This window comes from Beta vulgaris, chromosome 6, assembly GCF_026745355.1.
Source record: "Beta vulgaris subsp. vulgaris cultivar EL10 chromosome 6, EL10.2, whole genome shotgun sequence".
Lineage (NCBI taxonomy): Eukaryota > Viridiplantae > Streptophyta > Magnoliopsida > Caryophyllales > Amaranthaceae > Beta > Beta vulgaris.
The window spans coordinates 264,577-283,369 of NC_079207.1; the positions used below are offsets into that span (position 1 = coordinate 264,577).

Sequence of the window (18,793 nt, forward strand, 5' to 3'; positions counted from 1 at the left end):
ATTTTATTCTCTGTTTTTAAATTTTAGGAAGTTTTTATTGCTATGCCTTGCCTGTGGGATTGCGTTTGGTTAGTTTGCATGTTTAGGGTTTCTGTTTTTTTTTTTTGCCTTTATTTGTTTATAAATATGTTGTTTTTTGCCTTGTAATAATTTTTTTTTTTTTGAACCATGTACATGGATGCCCTAGTGAAATCACTATCTAAGGGAAAGATCACTAGGCACCTAAATTAGTGGAATCCCTATCTTAAGGAGAGACCATTAGAAACAAAAGTACAAAGAAAAGAAAAAAAACAAAAACAAAAAAACTAGATCTAGCTTCCCAAGGAAGCGTTACAATTACCGGTGGCAAGAGCAAAAGATAGCCACCACCCAGTAGTGGTCGAAGTTGAAGACAGCGAAGCAGCAACTGTACTAAGACCCATCATCAGGATCATGAGTGGTCCACCATGGTGTCAACAATGGCAGATCTGGCGACGAAAATGCCTAAACCATCGCCGGCGGAGGTCAGAGTCGATGAAAAACATCGACTAAAGCAACACCCGTCTTCATGGCGGCAAGATCTCCCCACTCGTCTTCGTCCCCCTATGAGCCAGCTAGTCCGCTGCAGCTTTAGCCTCCCGAAACACGTGTCAATTTTGTACATCTTCAAACAACTTTAAATCTTTACCTGCATGTAAAATAATAGCATTAATAGTACAAGAAATTTTTTCCAGATATTTTTATTTGACTGAATAATTGCCAAGTTATCCCCCTCTATCATTATACTCTTTAACCCCCCAAAAATAGTCCCTTTGATCCCTTCCCTCATCCTCTAGTTTCCGCAACCAGAATAGACTCTGAACTATTCAGAGCCGCAACACCACACAACATAATTTTACCATGACCATCCCTAATAAGTAATATGATCCCGCTAACGGACGTTCCGAGGCGTTAGATAAGAAATATATTGTTCTACTTAATTACTCATATTTATATTAAATAATAGAATAATATATAATTTCAATGCAAAACATTTAATGTTTTTCAAAAGGAAAGGGAAAAACACTTAATTCCAATGCAAAACATTTAAATGCATTACATTGGAATTATACATTATTATATTATTTTATATAAATATGTGTAATTAAGTAGAATACTATATTTCTTATCTAGCGCCCCCGGGACATCCGTTAACTTTTGCCTAAGTAATAATAAAGCAAAAAAGAGGTTTGACCATTAGAGATCTTAGAACCATCAACATTAATTGCATAATAACGAGGCGCGGGAGGATTCTACACCAACCAAATTGAAGATGTTTCATACTCTCCATTTCTTTTTAATTTATATTATATACATTTTTTTGTTTATTTCTTTTTAATTTAACACATTATTATTTTTTCTATTTTTGGTAACATGTCTCATGTACTTTATTCTCTTTTTCCACCCATGTCATCCCCTTTTAATATTTTAACCCATTTTTTAGTTTCATTTCTCATTTATTAGTTTCTCTTCCCACCTTTTGAGTTTTTTCTCTCATACTTTTGACTTCCTCCGTTATTTTTTCCTAAAGTAAAATAAGTACACTAAAAAGAAAGAGGAAATATATAAATAGGAAATAGAAACGAGAGATGTTATGGAGGATATTGCACAATAGCCTCATTTAGTCATTTTAGTGCACTGCATAGCTTTGAATTTTGAAGAGCTATTTATATGTGATACCATAATGACATCCTTTCATCATCTATGGTCATCCAAATCTTTTATCTCATATATGTGTTTTTTTTAAAAAAAACTTATGTTGAAATATGTCTTAAATTATTTGCTGTTAGGATTAACCAAGCACGGGGATCTGTTTTAGTAAACTGTTTCTGCTTTAGTTTTGGGTTTATGCCATCTATTTAGGTTAATTAGATGGTTACTATATAGATATACCTTGTAATTAACTTCTTCCACCCTATTATGTGATTTGTACTTTATCCTAAAGAAGCTAACCCATTTTTAGTGAATCACGTCAATTCTTATGTAGATTTTTCTTTAAATTTTCATTGCTTTATTGCCTTCGTTATAACCCTCTTCGACAATGAAAAATTACGAATAAATATTCACATTCAGAGATTGAATTATATTGCTTGTTGGTCTCAAAATATACATAACGCTCTTTCCCACTTTTACGAATAAATATTCACATTCAGAGATTGAATTATATTGCTTGTTGGTCTCAAAATATACATAACGCTCTTTCCCACTTCCCTTCCCAGTCCTTTCATCCAAGCACAATGGAGGAAGAATGTTCTTAACCTGACCTGAAATGAGCCAACGGTTCCAAATAATATGCCTCATGGCTCATAGTTTCTGTCCCTCAAGCATACTAAACCCAGCAACTTTGCTCAGTTCTCTCTCTTCCATCATACTCCTTAATCTGTTTGCATCCTGCCATCTTCCAGCACCAGCATAGATGTTATGAAGTTTCACATATGCTCCTGTATTTTTCGGGTCCCTATAAATAAGCATCTCGCCAACTCTTTCTCCGATTTCAACATTTCCATGGACCATACAAGCACCCAACAAGGATTCAAGCATACTGACTGAAGCTTCACTTGGCATTCTCTTAACAATATCGTATGCCTCGAGCACCAGACCTTTTCTACCAAGAAGATCAGCAACACAACCATAATGCTCATTTGTTGGTCGAAATCCATTGTAGAGCATAGAATTGAAGATAATCATGCTTTGTTCAGCTAACCCGGCATGGCTACAGGCTGATAAGACGCTAAGATATGTAATGTTATCAGGCTTCATTCCTGAATCTTCCATCTCTGCCAAAAGAGTAATTGCAGCATCACCATCCCCATGTAATCCATACCCATTTATCATTACACTCCAAGAGACAGAATCCTTTTCCAGTAAATTCTTAAACACTTCCCTAGCCATTGGAAGATCCCCACATTTTGCATATAAGTCGATAAAAGCATTGCAAACTGTTGTTTCTCGAAGGAGACCATTCTTTATCACAAATGCCAATACAGAATTAGTGACAGAGATGTTATTCAATTGAATGCAAGCTGAAACAGCGCTCAGAATCGTCATGTAGTCAACTTTCACCTCAGTTTGAAGCAATTCAAAAAAGAAAGAGAATGTCTTTTCTGTCTCTCTTGCCTCAAGCAGGATCGACATCATCACATTCCATACAGAAATGTCGAGTTGATCACCAGCCTCAAAGAGTAGGAAGCATGAAACAATATTGTTAAATCTTGAATACATAGAGATTAAAGATGTCACAAGAGGAGTTTGCTGTATAGCCCCTATTCTAATGGCATAAGAGTGAATTGATTTACCTTGCAGAAGTGTAGAGCACCCTGGCAATACATTGAGCAAAGTTATATAATTTGGATTGTGACCATTTCTTTTCATTTCCTTGAACAGATATGTTACCTCTTTGTGTGAATTTTGAGTCCGATAACCAGTGATCAGCGAATTCCAAGAAACCAAACATCTGTCGGTCATTGTATGGAAAACTAGTGCAGCAGCATCTAGGTCACTGCAGCTGGAGTACATGCTAATCAGTGCATTGGCTAATGTAACATCATAAGTGAACCCCAATTTGAGAGCAAGCCCATGAAAAACCATCCCTTGCGCCAAATCACCAGCCTTTTGCAAACTAGGAAGGACGCTAATTAGGCTCACAACATCTGGTTGCACTCCTTCAAGCTGCATTCCAGAAAAATAGGCTGCTGCCTTTTCCGTTTCTCCATTATATACACAACTAGATATCATAGTGTTCCATGAAATAATATTTTTTGAGGCCATCAACTTAAAAAGCTTAAAAGAGGAGTGAAGTTGATGGCAATGAGTATAAAACGCTAATAGGGTATTTGACACATTAAGATTTAAAGAAAAACCCCTTCTTATGGCAATGGCATGAGCAGACTTACCCAGCAGCAATGCATGTAGCTCAGAGCAGGCAGAAAGAATATTGATTACGGAAATCAAATCTGCCTCTAATCCTGCCACTTGCATCTCATGGACGGCATTCAAACTTGTTTGTGCGAACCCATGATGCACGTATGCTGAAATGATTGAATTCCAAGTAAGGAGGTTCTTGTGAGGCATCCAAGTAAATACATTTACAGCTGAGTGAACATCTCCTAGCTTCTCGTACATAGATATTAGGGCTGTTGCCACAGAAACCTGGTTGTTTATCCCATATTTAATGACATACCCATGAAGGATTTCACCGAGGTAGATAATATTGAGCTTCTCACAGCATGGGATCACAGAAACAAAGGTGGCCACATTTGGACGTAAATCAGCAAAGAGCATTTCCTGGAACATTCCCAAGGCAACATCAGGCATTTGGTTTTGTGCATGAGCATAGATAATAGAGTTCCGAATAACCACATTATTGATAGGTGAACGATCAAACAAGCATCTCGCAACACGAATATCTCCGTTATTAGCATACATTGAGATAAGAGCTGGAGTCAACATTTCATCTTCATGAAACCCACACTTCACAGCATAGCCATGCAAAGACCTACCCAAATTTCGAAACGCTAAACGGGTACAAACGGGAACAATGCTGGCCAGTGTTGTCACATAAAGCTTCACACCCTTTACCCACAACTCTTGTAATACCTTAAGAGCCTCATAATCAAGGCCATTAAAGGAATACCCTGAAATCAAAGCGTTCCAAGAAACAACATCCCGTTGAGACATTCTGTCGAACACGAATCGTGCAATGTCCATACGCCCGACTTTGGCATAAAAATCAACAAAAGCAGTATGCACAAAAACATTATTTCTATCGTACCCAGTTCTAATAACAATACCATGAATCTCCCTACCTAATTCTACATCACATAGAGCTGAACAAGCTTTGATTACATAAGGAAATGTGTAATTACCATTAGAGGTACCTAAAAGCTTGCAAGTTTTATACACTGATATAACATCTTGGTATAAACCAAAGTTACAAAGATGTTTAATGATCAAATTCTGCAAAAGTAAGCTGCGATTATTTGATGCGTAGAAAGCAGACAAGCCAAATTCAGGGTTGCCCAGATGGAAGCATTGTTGAATAAACTCAGAAATAATGAGTTTGTAATCAGTTAATCCATTGACGATAATAAGTGATTTGAGGGGCTTTAATTCCTCAACTCTTTTGCAGACTTTGATTGTTGATAGAACATGAGATTGGGCAGAAGAAAAAATTGCAAATTTTCTGCAATGGAAGTTGGAGAAAAAAGGAGTGTGGAGTAGATATTTTTGAAGATTCAAAACCATACCAGCATTATGATCCTGTTCGAGCTACAGCTAAATTTGGCATTTGGAAAGTTCTTTAAAAATAATCGTGATGCCGTAAAATTGAAATATTAATGATGAAAGTATAAGTTGGTAATACTTTCTCTTTATTTTTTTAGTTATTACATATACATATGGGATTAGCAAATTTGGAAGCTATATGCTTAACACATGTTATTAAAAGTCGAGATACAAAGACCAAGGAAATGGTGCGAGTCCTGAAGGAATGGCAACGGGTCGGACTTGGACCGGATTATGCATAATCCGACTCCGACCCTACAGAAAGTCGGATTTTAAATCTGAGTCCGACCCCGGCATCCGACTTTGAAAATCCGAATCCGACTCGACTTAAAATCCGAACATCCGACTCTGAGATCTGACCCGACTTGGAATCCGAACATCCGACTTAAAATCCGAACATCCGACTCCGAACCTGATCCGACTTATTTTTCTTCCAATTTTTCATAATAGAATAGTCTTCTATAATACAATAATTTAATCATTGCAATTTATTCTAATCATCATATGGAAATCTTATATAGTACAAATAATTTAATTATTACTATTATTTTTAACAAACATTTTTTCTATGGGAAAATCCTATATAATACAATTGGCTGAAAGTCAAAGTCATATTATATATTAATAATACATTAAATAAATAAGAAAAAAAGGATTGATTGACTCAAAGTCGGAGTCGGATTCGGATGTCGGATTAATTTATGATATCCGACTCCGACCCTCCTCCGACTCGGAGTCGGATTACTTTTTTGTCGAAGTCAACTCGAATTTTTTCCTTCGGATCGGAGCGGACTAGGGACGAATTCGGACTGGATTGCCATCCCTAGAGTCCAGTGTGCAGAATGAGTATTCAATCCAAATCCAATTCTTAGTATGTTTGGGCCGTAGATTTCAGCTTTTAGGACCCAAATTAAGTAAGGATTCTGATCAACATAAGTTCCCATAGCCCAATTCATCCTGCCTAGTTTTGATATGGGATCGGTCTAACAGCCTCATCTAAAACCTAAAATTTATGTTTGTTTTTTCTCTTTACCTTTTGGGATGTGGCCCAAACTCCCGTCCGAGGAAAAATAATTTAAAGAAATCCATGTGAAGAGGAGAGAGATAGAGACAGAGATAGATGAAAAATGTGGATCATGTATTCATGTGATAGGATAGAGCGATATAAAGAAGAAATTGCCAAATAAAAATCGTTACAATCAATATGAAACTTCCAAATAAGCAAACATTGCAATTAAAAAAGAACGGAGGAAGTATCTTCTTCCTTCAAAAAAATGTGTTACTAGCTTTTAGCTCTGAAATTAGTTGTTCGTTGTGCTGGTAGCTGTTAGTGGTTGGTGTGTAATTGTTAGCTATTAGCAGTCAAAGTAACTAGTTAAAACTCAAAAAACTTTAATATAAAAATTAATACACCACTAAACAATAGCACAAAAGCTACAAATTATTTTTTATAAACACTCTTTTACCACTAAAAGCTCCTTATACTACTACCTAATCAAACACTTCGTTGCGCCTAAAAGATCTTGTTTATTTCACCTAAATTTTAATGGAACTGAAATTTATTTCATCTAGTATTCATGAATTATTATTGTTGTTCAAACTTGTTTTTTAGTGAAATTAATTGTATTTGTCTATATAGTTTACTGATTTGTACTTATTCATATTGATTTTGGCTAGTTGACACTTATTTATGATTATCTTTTTCTTTTACACTAATTTATACTGAATTCATACTTGTAAGTTGAAATGAACAGAGTTTAAGTGTTAACAGATAATGAACATCCTCATAAATCAGACTTGCTTGATAGTTGGCCTAGGCCTGATCCTTCGTATTCTGCTATGTGATTTTATTTAGAGAAAAGATTAGAAGCAACTAAAATCTTAAATATAGGAGGAAAACTTAGCATATGCCAATACTAGCCTTTATATGCACGCGATGCGTGCGTTAATTTTAAAATTTGTTATTCTATTAGATATTTCGTTCGTACTTGATTTATGATTAAACTTAAATGTGAAAAATTCAACAGTTAGATGAATTTAGATATATTAATTCGCTAATGTAAAAAAATAAAAAAGGTTGTGAATGATTGTTAACATTAATTTTTTGTGAATGAATATTGAACAGAAAGAACAAAAATAATGAGTTGGTTTAACAGAATTAAAGACTATCAAAGGTAGTGAATGTTCAGACTTTTCATGTGCACGTTATCTATGCCATCTTTTTTATAAGGTATAAATATTTTGTCCATTTAATTTTTGATTGAAGTATTTGATGCATATACCATTTTAAACTTGTTTTAAATGCAAGTTGGAATGAGAATTTTTAAATGATTTGCTTTTGTAATTTTTTTCATTCCATTAATTAGATCATTAAGGGTATTTTAGTCACTTCAAAAAAGGACACCACACCTCCTCCCTTGGCTTATATAATAGAGATTTTGCCATATCTTCTATTTAAAGATATAACTAGTTATTAGGCCCGAGCTATGCCCCGGGTAAGAAAATTTTCCATTTGTTAATATTGTACTTTAATATGATAACACTAAATATGACTTGGTCTAGTGGTTAAAACTTTAGTACATGAACCATGAGGTCATGGGATCAAAACCTATACTATGCAATTTCTAATTTTTTTTATTGTACATGGATTACATGAGCTAAAACTCCCTAGGGAGAGCGCCACGTGGCACCGTTCCTCGTTTATGCACGCCTTTTAATATATTAGTATAGATTTGTAAACTTGGCATTCTCATGATATTAGATCTTAGCTTGTATACTAACCAATATATATTGTGATTAATGAGAATACTCCCTTCGAGGAGAATTACACATTCCTACGATATCCATTTGGGATTTCTAATGTTAAGAATTGTGACATTTAGCCATATAGTTTAGTACTAAGGGCATGTTCTCTTCGGCATAAATAGCTGAATTGAACTGAATTGAAATGAATAGTGATATGTGAGAGTAAAAGTATTGTCCAGAGCTGAATTGAACTGATGAAAATAAGTTGGGGAGAACTAGGGGTGTTAACGAGCCGAACCGAGACCGAACTTAACTAAGCTTGGCTCGGCTCGAAAACATTTATGATTGAGCTCGGCTCGAGCTCGAAGTTCGTCGAGCTTAAGATATTAAGCTCGGCTCGAGCTCGAGTTCCAAAATTAGGGCTCGGCTCGAGCTTGTCAGGCTCGAAAACTATTTTCAACATAAACAAGTCCAAGGATGGATGGAGGCCCAAACATTTAAGAGTTAAAGGCCCAATGTCCAAACAAATCAACTTGTATAACCAAGCAATAAGCAAGCCAGTTGTGGAATAATGAGATGTCAATGGTTTGTTTTATAGAGTTTTGAACTCCCCCTCATGCTATTCCAACGATGTGGGATGCCCAAGATGTAACACTCTTCTTCGCCATCCTCTACTCTCAGGCTCTGTTTGGGGAAGCATTTCAGGTGACTTAAATGATAAGGTGCTACCATTTTAAGTCACCTTATATGATTAGTGGTGTTTGGTGGAAGAACTTAAATAAAATTTAAGTCCAAAATTTGACTGAAATTGAGTTGGAGTAAAATATAGCTTCTGAGATCAGGTGCTGAAATTTTATTATTATTATTATTTTTTGTTTATCTTTTTAAGCCTAAAAAGATATTTTCTTTTTATGTTTTTAAGTCTAAAAATTAATTTCAGCTACAGTCATAAATAATATTACCAAACAGGTTATGCAATCAGTTAGCTTATCAGTTTCAGCACCTTAACATTTTCAGCTGCTACCTAATCAGTTTCAGTCACCTTATCAGCTTCAGCTCCATTTCAGTCAGTTTTGCCAAACATAGCCTCAGTCTCTCGCTGCACTCCCTCCTTCTCACTGCACTTTCTCTATCCTGAACTTGGTTGCGCCGATGACTGTGACCCAGATATCACCACCTTCATCTTCGCCGGTGCACTATCGCGCCGTCGGTGTAACGGTGTTCATGGTTAACGTTGTCGAGGTTTTGGCAGAAGGTTTGAAGGGTCAATATCTTGCTGATTTTCTAATCACATGAAAATGGAAGTTTTTTACTGCAAGTTGAAGATGAAGATTTTTTTTAAAAAAAAAATTGAGTCAAGGATACTATAATATATGTAGTTTTTGTTCCTTTTGAAGGTTTTTCTTAATATTAACGAAAGTTTCATATGATTAAAATACTAACATGCTACACTCTACATGGATTTTGATTATGTTTTGTTAGTAACAAAACTTGTCTTTCAGATTTAAAATATCTCGATATTGGAAAATATTATAATTATTAACATGCTTGTTATTAACCATAGTTATTCATTAATTTTTTTATCTTATATTAAATAACTGAAAAATTTTAGTTACTAAAAAATTATCGAACCTGTTTGCGAGCTTTCGAGCCGAACTTAAGGTAGCTCAGGCTTGGCTCGTTAAGGTATCGAGCCGATCTCGAACTCGAATCGAGCCCGCTCGAGCCGAGCTTTGACCGAGCTTTGACCGAATCGAACTCGAATAGTTTGCGAGCCAGCCTGGCTCATTAACACCCCTAGGGAGAACAACCCCTAAGGGCATGTTCTCTCCAGCTTATTTTCAGTTCAGTTCAGTTCATTTCAATTCAGTTCAGTTCAGTTCAGACCAGTTCAGTGCAGTTCAGCTCTTGACAATATTTTTACTCTCACATATCACTATTCATTTCAGTTCAATTCAATTCAGTTCAGATCAGTTCAGTTCAATTCAGATCAGTTCAGTTCAGTTCTGCTGTTTTATGCCGAAGAGAACAGACCCTAAGGGCCTGTTCTCTTCGGCATAAAACAGCTGAACTGAACTGAACTGAACTGAACTTATCAAAGCTGAACTGAACTGAACTGAACTTATCGGAGCTGAACTGAACTGAACTGAACTGAACTTATCAGAGCTGAACTGAACTGAACTGAACTGAACTGAACTGAATTGAATTGAATTGAATTGAATTAAATTGAATTGAATTGAATTGAATTATATTACATTGAAATAAATTGAATGTAATAAATATATAAATAATATTTTAAACAATAATAATATGAATATTAAATAATAATTATAATGATAAGTAATAATAATGAATAATATAATAATAGTAGTATTTTGAATATCTTTAAATGATAGTTATAAATAAATAATATTAATAATCATAAATTAATAATAATAATAATTAATGATAGTAATGATAATTATTTTATATTATTTGTATTAATATATTAATACTTGACGATGATATATAATAACAATAATATCTAAGAAGTAAATTAATATTACTATTTTAATAATTAGATTTAATAATTTAAAAATATTTAGTAATAAAAAATAATGATTGGGTTAAAATTACATCATAAACCGTCTTGACGCGATTTGATTGGTTTATGGGTAAAAAAAGTGGGATTTATTTGTGCTTTGACCTAAACCATGTTCCTCCTAATAATAATAGTAATAATAATTAGTAAAGCTATAATAAAAAATATATAGAAACAAAACAACAATAATAATAATAATATAATAATAATAATACTTAATAGTAATGATATATTTAAATAATAATAATAATAATAATAATAATAGTAATTAGTAAAATAAATTATACTAACATAATAATAATAATATTTAACAAAATGGTTATAAAAGAATAGAGCTGAACTGAACTGAACTGAACTGAACTGATTTGAACTGAACTGAACTGAACTGAACTTATTGGAGCTGAACTGAACTGAACTGAACTTATTGGAGCTGAACTGAACTGAACTGAACTTATTAGAGCTGAACTGAACTGAACTGAACTGAAAATAAGCTGGGGAGAACAGGCCCTAAGTGTTAAATTAGTTTTCATACATTGTGCCTTTATTTATTGTGCATAATACGGGAACATTTTAAACATAAGTAAACCATTTTGTCTTTCTTTTAGCGGTAACCATTTTGTTTTTCATCTCTTAGCTAGTGAGGAATTCTGATCTATTTGATAAGACAATAAATGAAGACAACTTATTATGTACCAAAACTCAAGAAGAAAAAGGGCTTAATCTTGTCATATATATCGATTAAACATAAAAATAATGTTTAACTTGAGCCAATGATCTAGCTATTCTATTCCATTCGTACACAATAATATAGAATCTGATTGCAATATATAACTTAAGATCATTTTCAAAAGTGTTTTTCGTAAAATCGATACATGACAAAACACATTGTACCAATTTAACCATAACTTTTGGTTCATTTGATAGGGAGGATGATTGGATTGTGCATATTGTTTATTTCATCAATCATGAAGAAACTGAAAATGATGTTGAGATTAGCTTTACAATTTACGTTGTACTCACTCTTTATTATCAAATTTACTACTAGAGACTTCCAATGGTGATCGGATCATAATTTGTGGATGTGCATTTGCCAAATGCACAAAGAAAATAGACGAGTTGTATGCTACAATAGAGACATATATAGATCATATAGCTAAAAGTAGAAATTCCGACCATCAAGGCCACCGCCCAACTTTGTAAATATAGTAATTAATTTTTTGAGCGAAGAACTTAATAACCACTGTCTTTGATCATTTCAGTCAATCAATTAGCAATATTGTTGATAGTACATCGTCCTTTATGAAGTAGAACTGTAAGAAGTATATTCTAGCATACAATAACTGAATATCCTTTTCACTTTGATGTATGGTGTAATAATAGTTCCACATGCATGCATTTTCATGCTTTCTTTGTCACACTTTCTTTGTCTCTCTTCCTCCATAGAAATGAACAGGAAATGGAATAGTACAATTTAAAACAATGGATCAACATACGTCCCATGAAGAAAATTAGGATTAACATAGTAACATACACAAACGTTATTAGAAAAAATAATAGTGTTATTAACATCGACTGCACTCAACTTTACTTGATAAAAACTGGGGTCATTGTAACATAGTGAATTTGGTGCTAGATTTAGTAAAGAGACATACATAAAAAGCTTCAAAACAAGCCCTGCTACAATCAGATAGGGCTTAATGACAGATTAATTTGTACGAAAAATGTGTCAAGGGGTCAAGATAGGATCAATTCTAGTTATGGGTTTTGCGACATTTTCACTATCAACTTTTGATTAATCCTCAGTAGTCCCACTTTGAGCTGTGTTTTACTAAAATGATCCCCGTTTATTGGTAACTAGTTTCACTGGATAATTTTTTCTATAAAAGAAATTATTTAACCGTTTTTCCCAGCTCTTTCAGGGGTGGGGGAGGGATGGCATAGGAGGGTGTTTCAAGGGTGGGGGTGGCTGGCCTATTCGTGGCAGTTTCGGGGTAGGGGAAGAAAGGGGTGGTGGTTTCAACATTTTAGGGCCCAGCTGGATACAATGTGGGACACTCACATGTGGGCATCAATGGAATTCAACATTTATAAAAAAACAAGGGGTAGCACGAATGTGGCTTGGCCACTGACTATGTTCAAGTATGATCGAGTGAATGAAATAGAAGGAGAAATGGAGAAGAAAGAGTGAAGAAAGGGGAGAAAGAGGATCAAAATGAGTCAAAAGGAGTTCATTATCTATGTTAGAAATGCACTTATCAATTAGTTCACAAAGATAAGATAATATTTCTTTGCACATTCTTATACTCCCTCCTTTTTTTATATAATTAATAACCCACCTTATAATCTCTCTTTTCTCTTTTCACCTTATAATTAATAACTCAAATTATTAAATGATTACTTTCACACCCGATTTTTTTTTTTTGAAATTAACATTAATTTATTGATTCAAAGTCATACGACATCTATAATAAAAATCAAAACTTAACAAATACATATCAAATGAAATAAAAACAATTCTAATATGATAAAACCACGATCGTTGAGTAGGGATGGGCATGGGTCCGGGACCCTACCCGGACCCTGTTAGACCCGATCCTAATTTAAGGGTCTGGGTCCAACTTTTTCAGACCCTAAGGGTCCGGGTCCGGGTCCAAGTGATTTTTTAGGGTCCGGATCCGGGTCTTAAAATTTTGGACACAGACCCGACTCTTAGACCCTAAACTTATTTACTATATACATTTTATCTTTTTTTAACAAAAACAAACTGATTTTCTAAAAGACTAAGACCTAAAGTAAAATACCAAAACACCCATTCTGAACTCTTATGTAATTTGTGTTTGTTTTCGTTTTTCAGTTTGTATGTTTGTGTTTTTGTTTCGTTTTTTTTTTCAGTTTATATGTTTGTGAATTGTGTTAGTTTCGTTTTTTTTCAGTTTATAAGTTTGTGTTTGTTTCGTGTTTTTCAATTTATATGTTTGTGTTTGTTTCATGCGAATTCTTATGTTTGTTTCATGCGAATTTCAGATGATTATTGATATTTATAATGCTGAAATTTATGCAAAAATAAAGAATTTAGACCTGGACCCTCCAGACCATAAGGGTCCGGGTCAGGGTCCAAATTTTTTAGACCCTTAGGGTCCGGGTCCGGGTCTGCAAAAAAATTAGGGCCCGGGTCTAGGGTCCAGCTGGACCCGACCCAGACCTGACCCTTGCCCAACCCTATCGTTGAGTAGATCTAACACTTCTGAAAACCCTTGTTTTTCATATCGTTGTCTGATGCAACCTTCTGCAAGGGGGTCTATCGATCTTTTGTAGTTTTGAAATAGAACCGAATTTAATTCAAGTGATTGTAAAGGAAGTCTTGACATCTGTTACAACTCCGCACAAATTTCGATCAACAAATCAACATCTTGAAATACACAAAAACCCAAAAATAAATTCTCTAAACTCTCACATGGAGAGAGATAAAACCTAATATATGGGTAGCTATAACCCAATATATGGGTTGAAAAACTCTCCATTAGAGAGAGACTGAGATTTATTGGAAATATAAACATAAAAAGCTAGTAATAAAACGAAAAAAGGGGATAACCATCACTCAAAAGGGTGGTGGTAACCCCTAGGTTGAAAATTAGGGTTTTATGGGAGAGGAGAGAGAAGAGAGAAAAAGGAGGAGAGAGTCTTTCACAGCCAATTTGATACAATAATATTTCCTTGCACATTCTTATACTCCCTCCTTCTCTTTTATATATACACACTTTTCTTTTTTTATATTTGTCAATATACACACGGTTGTTTTTTTTTCTATTTTTATCACATGATGCATTTATTTATTCCTCTTTCTCCACCCATGTGATCCGTTTTTTAATATATTAATCCACCTTATAATTTCTCTTTTCACTTTTTTAGCTTTTCTCTCTTACTTTTAGACTCTTTCTTTGATTCTCCCCCAAATTCTAAAGTGAATTGAGTAATTGAAAAGAAACAAAAAGAGTATATAATTGTAACAACCAATTCCATTAGAATATTTAAACCCATTACATATATTTAATAGTTCCATGTTAGTATGTTGTCATGAACTAGAATCATTTTCAAAGGTCACAAGTGATACTATTGAAAGAAAAGAAAACGTGCATGTATTTGCATGGGAGACAGACTACTTATACCTGAATTGGTCTCAACTCACAAATTAGACGAGCCTGCAGGCAGCAGAAGTGTAAGGTTACCGTACCACTAGATGCTTCTTTTGGTTTTTATTTTATTATGTTGCAACCTTTGATCCTTAAATTATTTTGCTATAAAAAAAAAGTTAATATTTTAAAGTAAAACCCGATTTGAAATACTAGTATCTAGCTAGCATATACGTTATGCTACTAGCATATATGTTATGCTATAATTGACCAGCAAGTGATAGTGGAAGTAATATATTGACATCAACTCCGATCAAAGAGATAATGAAATCGAATCTCATCTCTTGAAATGAGGAATCCCCCAATTTTATTCCTTCCTTGTAAGAGATTTTATCTTATCTTTTTTAAAAAAATTATTCTATAATCAATTACGTAATCTTCAGCCGAAGATAGGAGAAAAGGAGAAAGGACAAAATTTTAGGAAAAATGTAGATGGGTCTGAATATACATGCATATTCGAGATAAATCATTAATCACGTAGCATGTTGAATTTGGACGGAAAAGTCAAAATTACGATTCACGACATTGACGTTAGATTTTAGAACGTAAGATGCATCATGCATGTTCAACCAAGTACAACCACTTTCTTCACTCTTAAGTCTTAATACGGCCACTTACAAATTACAATCCAGTTTGTTTGGTCAAAAAGAAAGATTTATTTTCTAGTTCTTTCTAAAGAAAACCCTTCTTTCGATACAATGCATGCATCATCAAGGTTATCATCAAGTTGAGGCTATATCCAAAAATCTTATTTGTGAGTTACGTGTGGTGTAATTATACATACTTCTGTTTCTTTTACAACATTTTGAGTTGTATATGTTTATATATACAAAAATAAATGTTGCTATATAATTAGAATATCAACTTTTATATTTTTTACTAATTGAATTTTAATGAAATTACAGTCAGATAAGTTATTTGATAGCAAGCGAGAATGTCCATATAGAGAATACAAGTTATTTGACCTCATGTTGGAAGTCCCAAAAAAAATGGACTCATATTTGAGAGAAGTGTCAAAGAGGAAAACCATCATATAAAAGTTTGATATTGAAAAAGGAGGAAAAGGATGACTAATATATAAGTCTAGTATGATACTACACCTATTGTCAATTGGTTTCGTGATGTAACTCCACCTTGACCTGAAATATGTCAGTTGGCTGAAAAACCTAGCATGTTATGAGGTGCCTATTTATTTTACCATTACTAATATTTTGACTAGTTGTAATAAACTATCTTACATGTATGTGTATTTTGTAAAATTTAGTAAAACAAAAAATATACTCAAGCCCTAACACTTTTTTTATAATTTACAAGAAAATTTAAGTTTGGGTTAGTTCCAATTAAATTCATTAGATTTAAGTAAATAAGGATACTTGAGGTAAAAAGCTTCGATTTTGTTTTTTTTTTGTACTAAAGACTTGGATACAGGCCCGATCCTAATCTTTTTAGGGCCCTAGGCAAAAATAATAAATTGAGGCCCTTAAAAAACTGTAATTTATAATACAACAAAATAAAAACATATAATAGTAATCCTATCAAATAAATTCCTTTTTTAAATGAATGCAATTTTACAAATAAATCTATCAAAAATAATTGCTCAAGCAACTCATATGCCATCATTCAATACATCGCGATTTGCACGTAAAAATAAATCAAACACTCGGATCATATTACAAGAAAAATAGAGAATGAAATGACACCACCTTGCCGCCAATTGCAAGATTACAGATTTTGAGATTATCAAATCTAATGAAGTACAAAATTTAAATCAAATTGAATTAAAAAGCAGATAAACTTAGAAAAATGTTTTATCCATTAATAATATCACCTTATTTTCGTAGATATATTAAATGAATTTGGATAACAAGGCTCATAAGCATATGGTCGGAGCTATCATGTATAATAGCAAAAGAATTGCAATAAATCAGATTTAAATAAGGAAGGTATCAAATTTAAGGAGTTACGTGAAGTGGGAACGACCATTTAGGTTTGAGAGGTAGCAATGGTGTTGGAGGGTGCATCAGATATGTAAACAATCGGTAGAGGAAGAGCATCCCCAACAAAGCATTTGACAGCCGACAACAAAATTTCCCAGAACCCTTATACTCTTAATTTCATAATCTTTTATTAACTTCAATTGATTGAGACTAAATTTTATGGGAATTGTATTATACAAACCCAATTCTTGCCTCTTCAAAGAAAAAAATTCTCATTCCCATATTTAAGAGAAGGCTAAGGCTATGTTTAGTTCACCTGAAATTTTCTGATTTGAACTTATCTGATCTGATCTGATCTCATCTGAACTTATTTTTCTGATCTGATCTGATCTGAACTTATTTTTTCTGATCTGATCTGATATGAACATATTTTTTTATGATCTGATCTGAACTGATCTAATTTACAAGATCTTATTTATATAAAATATATTATTACTATTATATTATTACTTTGTAAATCATTATTATGCAATACATTATAAGATCTTCTTTATAGTATTACTATTATTATCATTTTATTTCTATTACAACTTTTACACAACTTTTATTATTAATAATAATTATTATTATCGTTATTATAAGAACAACAATAATAATTATAATCATTATTATTATTATTATTACTAAAAATAATTATATAACTCAAGTCATTAATTTATAAGAGCACTTATACAATGTTTCACACTTTTCCTTAAAAAAAATGAGAAGTCGGCAAACTCAACTCTTTTTTTCCATATAAAATAAAATAAGATATACAAACAATGCAACTATGACTTGAGCAAAAAAGAAATAAATATCGTGCAACTTCAAATAGCTAGAGAGATTTGGAATTCGGTAGGAAGAGGTATACCGAATCTAAATTTATAATTTGTATCTCACACTTAGCTTATTTTGAAATGTAATCCGAATTTAGTAGTTTCGTTGTCATGAATTTGAGATATCATATTTTATATATTTCTTATTTTTGTGTCAATGTTATGTTCTTAACACGTGGCTTTTAATTTTCTATTATTTAATAACAACAAAATAACTTAATTTAATGATAACGATGACATTTATAATGGTAATAACAAGATTAATAATAATTACCAATATTAATAATTAATAAGTACAACAACAACAATAACAATTCTTTTGAACAAATGTACTAGTAAATAATAATACTCCCTTTGTATTTTTTTTATCTTCCTCACTTAGAATCTTGACACTATTCACAATTAGAGATAATCTTTTAGATTTTTCTCAATATATAAGAAAAAAATATAGTCATGTGAGGTCTTGTTTGATTCGTCTTAATGAGTACTTTATTAATATTCAATTATTATAATTTTTACTAATATGTAATGAAAGATATTTAATAATAATAATGAGTTTTTGAATATAAGCATGATCTGATCTGAACTTATTTTTTCTGATCTGATCTGATTAGATCTGAAATAAGCAAAAATAAGGTGAACTGAACATAGCCTAACAACTATTGTTTGGAAAATATGAAAATTTTCAATGAGTTTAATATGGTGGTTAGAGAAAATTTTGAGAATTAAACAAAGAAGATATTAATTTGGATCTTGGAAATAGTGTAAGAGAGAAGAAGACGAGGAAACTTATTTGGGAAGCGTTCTCCAGTCTTCACGCGTGATTCCAGCAGATTTTTTCCCCTAGTTTTATTTTTAAATCTAGAGGATACGACCCCTTTTATGCTTGGATCCTAGACCGTTGCCCCTTCAAACACCTCTCAAAATCGGATCTGTCTGGAGATAGTGTTTGTATACTACTATATTGAGATAGAATTATTTAATTAAACTTCAAGTGTCAAATGAAAGATGGCCTAAACATGTACACTACAGCTTATTTATAATTGCCGTCGAATAATATTTCATCGTAGTGCATGAACATTTACACAATGCGGATGGTAGATAAGACAATCCAAAAATACAGTAAGTTATTGACACAATTGATTGAATGAGGAAAAAATTTCC

The 18,793-nt window shown here is 32.9% G+C and overlaps 1 protein-coding gene across 2 annotated transcripts; it reads right to left on the reverse strand.

Moving 5' to 3' along the window:
• Positions 1-2,160: 2,160 nt before the first annotated feature.
• LOC104883762 (pentatricopeptide repeat-containing protein At3g16610) lies at positions 2,161-5,434 on the reverse strand. 2 transcript variants are annotated; one of them, XM_048646321.2, is made up of 2 exons: positions 3,912-5,434; positions 2,161-3,710 (listed from the first exon to the last, which is right to left on the reverse strand). In XM_048646321.2, exons 1-2 carry the CDS (start codon positions 5,260-5,262, stop codon positions 2,323-2,325), a joined length of 2,739 nt encoding a protein of 912 aa, XP_048502278.1. In that variant the 5' UTR covers positions 5,263-5,434; the 3' UTR covers positions 2,161-2,322. The 2 variants fall into 2 exon arrangements, with proteins under 2 accessions (XP_048502278.1, XP_057251930.1); XM_057395947.1 differs by having other exon boundaries at positions 2,161-5,433.
• Positions 5,435-18,793: the final 13,359 nt, after the last annotated feature.

What these genes read in the sequence shown, in the direction of transcription:
- LOC104883762 (XM_057395947.1), bottom strand. Translation starts at nt 5,262, where the DNA reads ATGGTTTTGAATCTTCAAAAATATCTACTCCACACTCCTTTTTTCTCC.